General features: G+C 37.7%; 1 protein-coding gene across 6 annotated transcripts in view; it reads right to left on the bottom strand.

The window, feature by feature from the left end:
* HDX (highly divergent homeobox) overlaps window positions 1–14,119 on the bottom strand; it is a 238,643-nt gene that overhangs the window by 87,825 nt on the left and 136,699 nt on the right. For 5 of the 6 annotated variants that reach the window (XR_014076006.1, XM_081566549.1, XM_081566548.1 and 2 more), the window contains one exon: window positions 4,049–4,195. The exons of the other annotated variant lie outside the window; for it this stretch is intronic. Coding sequence is in view for 4 of the 5 variants with exons in the window: in XM_081566549.1 (XP_081422675.1) it covers window positions 4,049–4,195 (147 nt within the window). In the remaining variant the exon portion in view is untranslated. The remainder of the gene's footprint in view (window positions 1–4,048; window positions 4,196–14,119) is intronic. 6 annotated transcript variants of the gene reach the window in all.

Raw genomic sequence — 14,119 nt, 5'->3', positions numbered from 1 at the left:
TTATTCATGTATATATGTATGAGAAAATATTTCCTCCTCTGGAGGGGTTCTGTATTTTGTTTTTGTTTTTTCTTTAATAGTAGTTCCCTCTTGATTTTCTGGAATGATCCTTCAGTGTGAGCTGAAGACTACTTTTACTTGCTCACAAGAGCCAGCTGTTAGCATCTCTTCTGAAATATGAATTAAATGAGCCATGGAATCAGCCATGGCAGGAATCTTTATATCATAGAAATCAACAAATGATACAAATCAGAGTTCTTTTCCTTAAAAAACTGTTGTTAAATACTTACCAGCACACTACTGTCATTACCTAAATCTTACACAAATATTAATATCTTTCAAATGGAATGTAAGCTACAGTTCCCATGACTGATCAGTATAATTTTCAATCTATCATTCATTATATAGTATGTGAGATGTACAGTAGTGTCCCACTATCTGAGTGAATGTCTGAAACCAAGGATAGTATTTAACCCTATATATACTGTTTTTTCTATACACACACCTATGTTAAAGTTTAATTTATAAATTAGGTGCAGTAGGAGAAAATCTGAATTGCCAGCATCATTACCCTTAAGCTTTGGAGAAATTATTAAGTAAAATAAGGGCTACTTGAACACAAGCACTGTGATACCATGACAGTTAATCTGATAACCAAGAGGACTACTAAGTGACGAATGTGTGGGTTGCATATACAGCATGAATACACCAGAGAAAGGGATGATTCACATCCTAGGTGGGATGGAGCAGGACAGCACAAGCTCTATCATGCGGCTCCAAACAGAACACAACTTAAAACTTATGAATTGACATAAGAATTAGTAGTTTTATTTAACTTGAACAGATGTAATATTGAAATTGATAAACTACTTTTGCTTCAAATTCAAATCGATTTTTCTTGAAACAGATTAATCAATGTTGTCAATGTAGATCAAACACTAAAAGAAATACTTTTTAATTTTTTTACTTGATGTACTTATTGGAAACATTTTAAGTATGTCTGGAACAACTTAGTTATGTAAATCTACAGTCAGGTAGTAACTATAGGGGGATTGGTTCCAGGACCATCAGGGATATGAAAATCCATGGATAGTCAAGTCCCATAGTTGGCCTTCTACAGCCATAGATTCTGCATCTCCATGTAAAAGTTTTTGAGTGGACATAGTTTTCATTTCTTCTGAGTATTACCTAACAGTGGAATTTCTGTCGTATATCTCTATGTAAAAAGTTTTGAGGACTGATTTCCAAAGTGGCTAAAACATTTTACATTTTCACCAGAAGTGTATAATGGTTCAAATTTCTCCACATTCTGGCATACACTTGTTATTATCTGTTGTTGTTGTTGTTTATTATTATTATATCCATCATAGTGGGTGTTAAGTGGTATCTATCTCATTGTGGTTTTTTGATTTCCATAATTGCAAATGATATTGAGCATATTTTTATGTATTTATTGGTCATTTGTAAATCTTTGGATAGATGTCTATTCTAATCTATTGCCCATTTTTAATTGCATTATTTGCCTTTTTATTATTGAGATATAAGAGTTCTTTACATATTTTGGATATGATTCCTTATCAGATATATGATCTACACATATTTCCTTCCATTCTGTGGTTTTTTTCACTTTATTGATGGCATTGTTTAAAGCACCTCATACAATTTGTAATTAATTTTCATTGGAGTATAGTTGATTTATAATGTTCTGATAGTTTCAAGTGTACAGTAAAGTGAATAAATTGTATGTATATCAATTCTTTTTCAGATTCTTTTCCTATATAGCTTATTGTAGAATATTGAGTAGAGTTCTCTGTGCTATACAGTAGGTCCTTGTTTGTTATCTATTTTATATATAGCAGTGTGTACATGTTAACTCCAATTTCCTAATTTATAACTTCCCCTCCATTGTCCTTGGCAACCATAAGTTTGATTTCAAAATGTGTGAATCTGTTTCTATTTTGTATATAAGTTCATTGTATTATTTTTATTAGATTACACATAAAAGTGATATCATATAATATTTATCTTTGATTCATTTCACTTGGTATGATAATCTCTAGGTCCATCCATGTTGTTGCAAATGACATTATTTCATTCTCTTTTTATGACTGAATGATATTTCATTGTATGTATGAACTACATCTTCTTTATCCATTTCTCTGCCAATGGACATTTAGGTTTCTTGCATGTCTTAGTTATTGTAAACAGTGATTCAAAGAACATTGGGGTGCATATATCATTTTGAATTATAGTTCTTCTCACATATATATCCAGGAGCAGGATTGCTAGGTCATATGGTAGTTCTATATTTAGTTTTTAAATAACCTCCATACTCTTCTCCATAACAGTGATACTAATTTGCATTCCCACCAACAGTGTAGGAAGGTTCCCTTTTCTCCATCACCTTTGCAGCTTTACTGTATGTAGATTTTTTGATGATGGCCATTTTAGTTGGTGTGAGGCATTTTTCAAAGAACTAGAACAAAAAATTTTAGAATTTGTATAGAAACACAAAAGAACCCAAATAGTCAAAGTAATCTTGAAAAAGAAAAATGGAGCTGAAAGAATCAGGCTGCCTGACTTCAAACTACACTACAAAGCTACAATAATCAAATCAGTATGGTACTGGCACAAAAACAGATGTATAAATCAATGGAACAAGATAGAAAGTCCAGAGATAAACCCACAGACCTATGGTCACCTAATCTATGAGAAAGGAGGCAAGACTATACAGTGGGGAAAACATAGTCTTTTCAATAAGTGGTGCTGGGGAAACTGGGCAGCTGCATGTTAAGGAATGAAATTAGAACACTGATGTAAGACTTGGACTATAAAGAAAGCTGAGCACCGAAGAATTGATGCTTTTGAATTGTGGTGTTGGAGAAGACTCTTGAGAGTCCCTTGGACTGCAAGGAGATCCAACCAGTCCAGTGAGAGTTAGACTATAAAGAAAGCTGAGGGCCGAAGAATTGATGCTTTTGAACTATGGTGTTGGAGAAGACTCTTTAAAGTCCCTTGGACTGCAAGGAGATCAAACCATCCTAAAGGAAATCGATCCTAAATATTCATTGGAAGGACTGATGCTGAAGCTGAACCTCCAATACTTTGGCCATCTGATGCAAAGAACTGACTCACTGGAAAAGACCCTGATGCTGGGAAAGATTGAAGGTGGGAAGAGAAGTGGATGACAGAGGATGAGATGGTTGGATGGCATCACTGACTCAATGGACATGAGTTTGAGTAAACTCCAGGAGTTGGCGATGGACAGGGAAGCCTGGCATGCTGCAGTCCATGGGGTCGCAAAGAGTCGGACATGACGAAGCAACAGAACTGAACTGAACTGAACTAATACCACACAGGCTTCCCTGGTGACTCAGCTGGTAAAGAATCTGCCTGCTATGTGGGAGACCTGGGTTTGATCCCTGGATTGGGAAGATCTCCTGGAGAAGGGAAAGGCTACCCACTCCAGTATTCTGGCCTGGAGAATTCTGTGGACTGTATGGGGTTACAAAGAGTCAGAAACCACACACAAAAATAAATTCAATGGATTAAAGACCTAAATTTAAGGTTGGATACTCTAAAACTCTTGGAAGAAAACATAAGCAGAACACTCTGACATAAATCACAGCAAGCTCTTTTTCAATCTACCTCCTAGAGTAATAAAAATAAAAACCAAAATAAACAAATTGCACCCGATTAAACTTAAATGCTTTTGCACAGCAAAAGAAACTATAAACAACACGAAAAGACAGTCCTCAGAATGGCAGAAAATATTTTCAAACAAAGCACCTGACAAAGGATTCATCTCCAAAATGTACAAACCTCTCATGCATCTCAATATCCAAGGAAAAAAAAAAAAACCCAATCGAAAAATGGACAGATGTTCTAAGTAGCTATTTCTCCAATGAAGACATACTGGTAGCCAAAACAGCACATGAAAAGATGTTAAACATCACTAGTTATTAGAGAAACACAAATGATGAAATTTTAAGGCTTTCATTTATGACACTAATCAACTACAACATGAAAATTATTGAAAATCCCTTACCCGAACTATTTCACAGTCAACATTTAATTCAGTTGCAACTGCTTCAATTTTTTCTCGACAAACAGAGCCAAGGCTGGTCATGCCATTGTCCCAGTACTTCTTAAGAGTGGCTAAGTCTTGGTCACTGAACTGAGTGCGATCTTGTAGCTGTAAAGAACATTTTTAAAAATTAGAATAATCAATAATCAAATACTAAAGGGCATCATCAGAGCAAGATATGCTAGGTTACTTTCAATGCATAAATTGATTTCATAATTCTTACTCTGTGTTTCCCCATTCTGAAATGGACGTTTTCATGGTATTTATTTCTATGAGATGAACATGTGCTAGAATAAAATGGGTAAAAAAAAGTTAACTGATAGCAATTAAGCAATGCTGATTTAAAATGGCTGTAATCACACAAATAATACATGTAATTGTAGAAGATACAAATTAATTTTTAAAAGAAGATAATTTAAATCACTAACCATCCTGGAGATTACATTTGTTAATTATAATTATATTCTCTCAAACTTTTCTCTATAATGCATATATTCACACTCACACTGCATATATTAAAAATTACCAGAGGTGGGATCATGTCACAGTGCTGTCTTTTGATAAATAAATCTAGATTTACTATAGATAAGCTCCAATTAATGTTATAACTAATTAAAATGTTAAATAAGATAAATGCAAGAAGATAATGTTCTTTTAAAAGAACAATCATATTTATGTATTCAGAAAGTTTCAGAATAAGCCTGTCTTTATAATTCTTAGCTTTTTGTTAAACCAAGTAACTATGCTATGCTATGCTAAGTCGCTAAAGTCGTGTCCGACTCTGTGCGACCCCATAGACGGCAGCTCACCAGGCTCCGCCGTCCCTAGGATTCTCCAGGCAAGAATACTGGAGTGGGTTACCATTTCTTTCTCCAGTGCATGAAAGGGAAAAGTGAAAGTGAAGTCGCTCAGTCGTGTCCGACTCTTAGCGACCCCATGGACTGTAGCCTACCAGGCTCCTCCGTCCATGGGATTTTCCAGGCAAGAGTACTGGAGTGGGGTGCCATTGCCTTCTCCGCAAGTAACTATGGACTTCATATATTGTTTTAATTCAATGACTCCTAGAGGCATCCATAAGAAATAAGTTAGAAGCATGATAGAATAATGACCTTTATTTGTGAATAAGAAGACATGAAAAGAAAGGTCAAAGGACTTATTCAACGGGCACAGAGATATCATAGCAGTTAGAAATAGAAATATATCTGATTTTTTCTAGTAGTTTTATCCCTATGATGTCTCCAGTTATTTCAAGGAATGGTTAAAAATTCTAAAAATTAACTTTAATTAAAAATATATATCCTGTAAAATCCTGTATGAGTATATGTGTGTTTGTGATGAAAAAGTGAGACTCTCACTCGTTCAGTGAGAGAGTCACTGAGAAGGAGAGTCAGAGAAAGCCTGTGAGAGTGAATGAATAGAGAATAAAAGTGGCAAATCATGGCATGAGGTATGAGGTTCTGTTGCTGCCTTCTGCCTAAGAATAAATTATCTGGTCCCACACAGAGGTTAGACTTCAAAGCCTTCCTAAACATAAACAGTTTTGAACGTTTCCTGCCTAACTGAAATTTGAAATGGAACTCTCTTCTAAATTCAATTCAGGTAATAGGAGAAGACTCTTGAGAGTCCCTTGGACTGCAAGGAGATCCAAGCAGTCCATCCTAAAGATCAGTCCTGGGTGTTCATTGGAAGGACTGATGTTGAAGCTGAAACTCCAATATTTTGGTCACCTGATGCGAAGAGCTAACTCATTGAAAAAGACCCTGATGCTGGGAAGGATTGAGGGCAGGAGGAGAAGGGGACGACAGAGGATGAGATGGCTGGATGGCATCATCCACTTGATGGACATGGGTTTGGGTGGACTTCGGGAGTTGGTGATGGACAGAGAGGCCCGGCATGCTGCAGTTCATGGGGTCGCAAAGAGTCGGACACAACTGAGCAACTGAAGTGAACTGAACAATGAAAGATAATGTCTAAAACATGTAAGCCATATTTAAAAGAGTTATCATAGCTAATAGTGATATAATAATAAACAACAGGTGCAAAGCTGTTTTAAAGCTACAATTTTTGAAAACAATTTAGCTATCAGAAGGAAAAAGGAATATATGAATTCTCAGTTTACTACCAAGAAAGTGAAGTTAGACTGTATAGTTAACATATGTCTCTCAGGAAGACATATAATACAGCTTTTCTTTGTGTGTTAATGAATTTCAGTACCAGCTAGATCTCTTCTCCCTGCTATAGTTAAAAACAAACAAACAAACCCTGATTAGTAACATCTATTACAAGTACTAGTACTAAATTACATGTTAACAATAAAAGAATCAAAGCATGTCATTCAAGTTTTTTAATCAAGTAAAATAATGATCAAGTTATTTATAACATAAAAATTTTATGTGTCTTTCCTATATTGGAGTTTGGCAAGATGGCAGAGTAGAAGGACGGTGCTCATCTTCTCCTGCAAGAACACCAAAATCACAACCAGCTGCTGAACAACCATCGACAGGAGGCTGTTGGAACACACCAAAAAAAAAAAAGATATCCCACATGCAAGGACAAAGGAGAAGCAGCCACAACACGCTTTGAGGGGAACAATCATGTTTAAAATCAAGCTTCATACCTGCCAGAGACTCTTGGAGGGCATAAACAAAACCTTGTAGGCACTAGGACCCAGGGAAAGGAGCAGCGACCCCCCATAAGAGAGAGTCAGGTCTGTCTGTGAGTGTTTAAAGGCCTCCTGTGGAGGCATGGGTCAGCAGTGGCCTGCTGCAGGGACAGGGGCACTGGCGGCAGCAGTCCTGGGAGGCATAGTGTGAGGTATTAGTTCTCTTGGAGGAGGTTACCATTAGCCCCTCAACAGAGCCTCTGGGTGGGTGATCCACAAACTGGAGAACACTAATACCAAAGAAGTTCTTGCACTGTTGCAAAAATTCTAGGCTCCACAAGAGATTTCCCAACCAGGGAATCTGGCAAATTGACTGAGAATCCTCAGGGAATCTTACTTTTGAGGTCAGTGGGATTTGATTACAGAACTTCCACAGGACTGGGGGAAATAGAGACTCTTGGAGGGCACAAAAAACAGAACAATCAGAGATAAAATTGCCAACATCCATTGGATCATAGAAAATGGGAGGGAAAGTTTCAAGGGAATTACAGAAAAAACATCCGTTTCACTGACAATGTGAAAGTCTTTGACTGCGTGGATCACAACAATCTGTCGATGGGAATACCAGACCACCTTACCTGCTTCCTGAGAAAGCGCTATGCAGGTCAAGAAGCAACAGCTAGAACTGGACCTGGAACAACAGACTGGCTCCAAATTGAGAAAGGAGTACATCAAGGCTCTATATTGTCACCCTGCTTATTTAACTTCTATGCAGAGTACATCATGCGAAACACTGGGATGGATGAAGCGCAAGCTGGAATCAAGATTGCTGAGAGAAATATCAATAACCTCAGATATAAGATGACACCCCCCTAATCGTAGAAAATGAAGAGTAACTAAAGAGCCTCTTGATGTAGGTGAAAAAAGAGAGTGAATAAGCTGGCTTAAAACTCAACATTCAAAAAAACTAAGATCATGGCATTTGGTCCCATCATTTCATGGCAATAAATGGGGAAACAATGGAAACAGTGACAGACTTTATTTTCTTGGGTTCTCAAATCACTGAAGATGGTGACTGCAGCCATGAAATTAAAAGACGCTTTCTCCTTGCAAGAATAGCTATGAGCAACCTAGATAGCACATTAAAAAGCAGAGACACTACTTTGCCGACAAAGGTCCATATAGTCAAAGCCTTGTTGTTTTTGTTTCTTTTCCAGTAGTCATGTATGGATGTGAGGGTTAGACCATAAAGAAGGATGAGTGCTGAAGAATTCATGCTTTTGAACTGTGGCACTGGAGAAGACTCTTGAGAGTCCCTTGGACTGCAAGGAGATCCAACCATTCAATCCTAAAGGAAATCAGTCCTGAATATTCATTGGAAGGACTGATGCTGAGGCTGAAGCCCCAATACTTTTGCCACCTGATGCAAAGTGCTGGCTCATTGGAAAAGACTCTGATGCTGGGAAAGATTGAGGGCAGGAGGAGAAGAGGGCAACAGAAAATGAGATGGTTGGATGGCATCATCGACTCAATGGACATGAATTTGAGCAAACTCAGGGAGATGGTAAATGACGGAAGCCTGGTGTGCTGTCTTCTGTGGGGGTCACAAAGAGTCAGAAGAGACTAAGCAACTGAACAACTCCATTATTGTTTGTACAATAGCTCTGGGGTTGAGATTTTCAAAACCAGAGAGCAAAATTAATGGGAGCATGGTTCTAGGTAGATTCAAATAATTCATCATAACAGCCAGCATGAATATTCCTATAATTTTCCATAGCACCACATTCTCCACTGCAAGCTAGCTTACATTATTGTCAAAATGGAAAAAATAATGAACAGAACACTAAACACACTCAGCCAGTTAATTTGTAATTCATTTAGAGGACATCCAAAGCTGATTCATCCCTTAAATTGAACCAAATAAAACCTGATTTGATTTGTTAGAAATGTGCTAGGATCTTAGCATCAGCAATGCTGAAGGTGACCTATTATGACAACACCCATTAAGTAGAAGCTTATGGGGGAAAGGGAAATTATTTTTAAAGCTCCTAAGAGCATATTCTAGCTAAGATAATAAGTAAGGTAATAAAAATCAACTAGCATTAAAACTGAATATTCATTTAGAGAAAAAAAAATGTGTGTACTTAAAGAAGGTGAATACTTCACTGAGGAAACCTGAAGATGAAATCAGTTTTGTCTCTCTGAAGAGCTGTGTGCCGTGCTTAGTCACTCAGTCACATCAAACTCTTTGAGGCCCTGGAGTATGTTGCCATTCTCTTCTCCAGGGAATCTTCCTGACCCAGGGATTGACCATGGGTCTCCTGAACTGCAGGTGTATTCTTTACTGTCTGAGCCACCAGGGAATCCCCTTTGTCTCTCTATTGGACTTAAACCAGTTTCACTTTACAAGACATCCCTCAGCCTAAACTGCTGATTTAAGTGATGGAGACATATTAGTCAATTATCTTGCTGATTTTTGTGAGGAGTTACATTCCAGTAACCCTGGAAATCTAGGTTAAAACTGAGGTTTGGCCTATGTGACCAGGTAATTATTTTGATTTCACTTGCATTATATTGTAAAAACTCTTCTGGCCTCTTCACCAATTTTAAGAAAATTTCAAGGAATTTAATTCTTTGATTTTTCTTTTTAAATAAAACTGAGTGACAAAACACTGACATTGGGAAGCATAGTTTCTTGTTTTAAGTATGTGTCTTATTAGAGTTAAATGTAGAAATGAATTATATATTTGTGCTCAGAAGTAATCCTTTTGAAAAGAGAACTGTTCAAAATGTCTAACTCAACTAACAGTTCCTTTACTCCCTCAGTTTTCCATATGCTGTGCATTATTCTGTTATATCCCAACCATCAGTCCAGAGAGTAATGTATGCTGTTGAGATTTCAAACTAGCTTTGTGAAAGCTTGTTCATTTTCCTCTAGATAATGCTAGATAATGAACTCTTAATAGCAGGTATCATGGTTTTTTGCTTTTATTCTCAGTGTAAAAATGAAAGTAATTATGTATTTGTTTAACAAATTCAAACAGAATGGTATAAAATGAGCTACAATCTCTCTTCCTGTCTTAGGTACAAACTCCCAATCCTGACATCAAAGGCAACCACTGTCAGTACCTTCCTGAGTAAGTTTCCAGGGTAAAAATGTATATACACTTAGAAAAAATAAACCAGTGACACTATAAACTTAACTTCTTTCACTTATTATATTTAGAAGATCTTTCCATACCATCACTATACCATGTGTATATCGTCAGGATATCATCGATATACTTCAATCATTTTAACTGCTACACTGTTTTCCATCATATGGATACTATACAATTTACTTATGCAATTGTTATTTAACACTATCAAATCACTACAAACAAAGCTAGTGGAGGCGACGGAATTCCAGTTGAGCTATTTCAGATCCTCAAAGATGATGCTGTGAAAGTGCTGCACTCGATATGCCAACAAATCTGGAAAACTCAGCAGTGGCCACAGGACTGGAAAAGGGCAGTTTTCATTCCAATCCCAAAGAAAGGCAATGCCAAAGAATGCTCAAACTACCACACAATTGCACTCATCTCACACGCTAGTAAAGTAATGCTCAGAATTCTCCAAGCCAGGCTTCAGCAATACGTGAACTGTGAGCTTCTAGATGTTCAAGTTGGTTTTAGAAAAGGCAGAGGAACCAGAGATCAAATTGCCAACATCCACTGGATCACCGAAAGAGCAAGAGAGTTCCAGAAAAACATCTATTTTTGCTTTATTGACTATGACAAAGCTTTTGACTGTGTGGATCACAATAAACTGTGGAAAATTCTGAAAGAGATGGGAATACCAGACCATCTGACCTGTCTCTTGAGAAACTTGTATGAAGGTCAGGAAGCAACAGTTAGAACTGGACATGGAATAACAGAGTGGTTCCAAATAGGAAAAGGAGTACATCAAGGCTGTCTATTGTCACACTGCTTATTTAACTTATATGCAGAGTACATCATGAGAAATGCTGGGCTGGAAGAAGCACAAGCTGGAATCCAGATTGCCAGGAGAAATATCAATAACCTCAGATATGGAGATGATACCACCCTTATGGCAGAAAGTGAAGAAGAACTAAAGAGCCTCTTGATGAAAGTGAAAGAGGAGAGTGAAAAAGTTGGCTTAAACTCAACATTCACAAAACTAAGATCATGGCATCTGGTCCCATCACTTCATGGGAAATAGGTGGAGAAACAGTGGAAACAGTGCCAGACTTTAGTTTTTTTGGCTCCAAAATCACTGCTGATGGTGATTGCAGCCATGACATTAAAAGACACTTACTCCTTGGAAGGAAGGTTATGACCAACCTAGATAGCGTATTAAAAAGCAGAGACATTACATTGCCAACAAAAGTTCATCTAGTCAAGGCTATGGTTTTTCCAGTGGTCATGTATGGATGTGAGAGTTGGACGGTGAAGAAAGCTGAGCACAGAAGAATTGATGCTTTTGAACTGTGGTGTTGGAGAAGACTCTTGAGAGTCCCTTGGACTGCAAGAAGATCCAACCAATCCATCCTAAAGGAGATCAGTCCTGGGTGTTCATTGGAAGGACTGATGTTGAAGCTGAAACTCCAATACTTTGGCCACCTCATGCGAAGAGTTGACTCATTGGAAAAGACCCTAATGCTGGGAAGGATTGGGGGCAGGAGGAGAAGGGGACGACAGAGGATGAGATGGTTGGATGGCATCACTGACTCGATGGACATGGGTTTGGGTAAACTCCGGGAGTTGGTGATGGACAGGGAGGCCTGACGTGCTGAGATTCATGGGGTCGCAAAGAGTCGGACACGACTGAGAGACTGAACTGAACTGAATTATGTTATATGGACTACTTCAAATCTTACAAGATGATGTTGTTAAAGTGCTGCACTCAATATGCCAGCAAATTGGAAAACTCAGAAGAGGCGACAAGTCTGGCAATGGTCATTTTTCATTCCAATCCAAAGAAAGCAATGTCACAGAGTTTTCAAACTACAGCACAATTATACTCATCTCACATGCTAGCAAAGTAATGCTCAAAATTCTCCAAGCCAGGTTTCAACAGTACATGAACCGTGAACTTCCGGATGCTCAAGTTGGATGTAAAAAAGGCAGAGGAACCAAGATCAAATTGCCAACATCCGTTGGCTCATTCATTGATGGTGCCAAAGCCTTTGACTGTGTGGATCACAGCAAACTGTGGAAAATTCCTAAAAAGATGGGAATACCAGACCACCTTTCCTGTCTCCTGAGAAACCTGCATGCAGCTCAAGAAACAGCAGTTAGAACCAGACTTGGAACAATGGACTGGTTCTAAATTGGGAAAGGAGTACGTCAAGGCTATATATTGTCACCCTGCTTATTCAACTTATATGCAGAATACATCATGGGAAATGCCAGGCTGGATGAAACACAAGCTGGAATCAAGATTGCCAGGAGAAATACCAATAAATTCAGATACTCAGATGACACCACCCTTATGGCAGAAAGCAAAGAGGAACTAAAGAGCTTCTTGCTGAAGTGAAAGAGGAGAGTGAAAAAGATGGCTTAAAACTCAGCATTCAAAAAACTAAGATCATGGCATCCGAACCCATCATTTCATGGCAAATAAATGGAGAAACAGTGGAAACAGTGACAGACTTTATTTTCTTGGGCTCCAAAATCAGATGGTGACTGCAGCCATGAAATTAAAAAATGCTTGCTCCTTGGAAGAAAAGTTATGACCAAACCAGACAGCATATTAAAAAGCAGAGACATTACTTTGCCCACAAAGGTGCATCTAGTCAAAGTTATGGTTTTTCCAGTCATCATGTATGGATGTGAGAGTTGGACTATAAAGAAAGATGAGCACCAAAGAATTGATGCTTTTGAATTGTGGTGTTGGAGAAGACTTGAGAATCCTTGGACTGCAAGGAGATCACACCAGTAAATCCTAAAGGTAATCAGTCCTGAATATTCATTTGAACATGTATACTCATTGATGCCTGAAGCTGAAACTCCAATACTTGGCCACCTGATGAGAAGAACTGACTCATTGGAAAAGACCTGGTGCTGGGAAAGATTGAAGGAAGGAGGAGAAGGGGACAACAGAGGATGAGATGGTTGGATGCCATCACCAACTCTATAGACATGAGTTTGAGTAAACTCCAGGAGTTGGTGGTGGACAGGGAAGCCTGGCATGCTGCAGTCCATGGGGTTACAGAGAGTCAGACACGGCTGAGAGACTAAATGCTATTTAAGTTATTACAGAGAATCAAGTAGAGTTCCCTGTGCTATACAGTAGATCCCTGTTAATTGTTTATTTTATATATAATAGTGTGTATGTGTTAATCCTAAACTCGTAATTTATTTCTCTCCCTGTCTCCTCCTCCCACCCCCAATATCCCCTATTGTAACTATGTGTTTGGAAAACCTTGTTTTTATATGGGCTTCCATCCATGTTTAGAAACACCAGAATCTAGTAGGCAATGCAAATAAAGAAAAAGATTTACTTTCTGAATGTTGAAACTTTGAATGTGATAGCTAAATAACAAGTATATTAAAAATCCAAATTACAAAGTGCATTTGAATCACTTAAAAAGCTTATCATAAAAAAGCAAAAAGTTATTCTTAAAATAGTTTTGATAATTAAATTAAATTGTGACCATTCTGAAAATATGAACAATTATATGCATTTTTAAAGTGGTATGTATAAAATAGAAAGCTTATTTCTCAATTCTGGCCTTTCTTACTCTATCTGTAGAATGATGGAATCATCAATACAGGAAGAAAATCTTTTGGGAACAGAAATTTACACTAACAAATCTTTAGAATTAACATGAGTGTTTACAAATAACTGAAATTGAGTTAGCCAAAGGGAGAAGAGACTGTTCTTAGGTAATTTTATACTATCACATATGAATTTTGAAACGTGATTTCATACCTGATAACAAACCACAGAGAAATCGGCACCCAATTCAAATCTAAAAACAGCTTTCAAAAGAATGTACACTTAGTTTATTGCATCCTGTACTTAACACTGAAAAAAAAAAAAACAACTCTTTTCAAGTCTGCTATGTATTCTCAGTCACTTAGTCTTGTCTGACTCTTTGAAACCCCACGGACTGTACCCACCTGGCCCCTCTGCCCATGGAATTTTCCTGGAAAGAATACTAGAGTAGGTTGCCATTTCCTACTCCAAGGGATCTTCCTGACACAGAGATTGAAAACGCATCTCTTGCCATCTCCTGCATTGTCAGGTGAATTCTTTACCACTGAGCCACGTGGGAAACTCCAAGTCTACTCTAATATTACATTAATGTGTATCACATGCAGTTTTCACTGTTAACTTCAGTAATAAGTACTAAAAATGTTGAAAGTCATCAAGACCATAAGTCTGACTACAGTTACCTGTTACTGTTGGTATTTTGTTAATTT

Source organism: Giraffa tippelskirchi, chromosome X, assembly GCF_054371585.1.
Source record: "Giraffa tippelskirchi isolate mGirTip1 chromosome X, T2T-mGirTip1v1.2.pri, whole genome shotgun sequence".
In the NCBI taxonomy this organism is placed as follows: Eukaryota; Metazoa; Chordata; class Mammalia; order Artiodactyla; family Giraffidae; genus Giraffa; species Giraffa tippelskirchi.
This window is presented reverse-complemented; position numbering and strand designations above follow the sequence as displayed.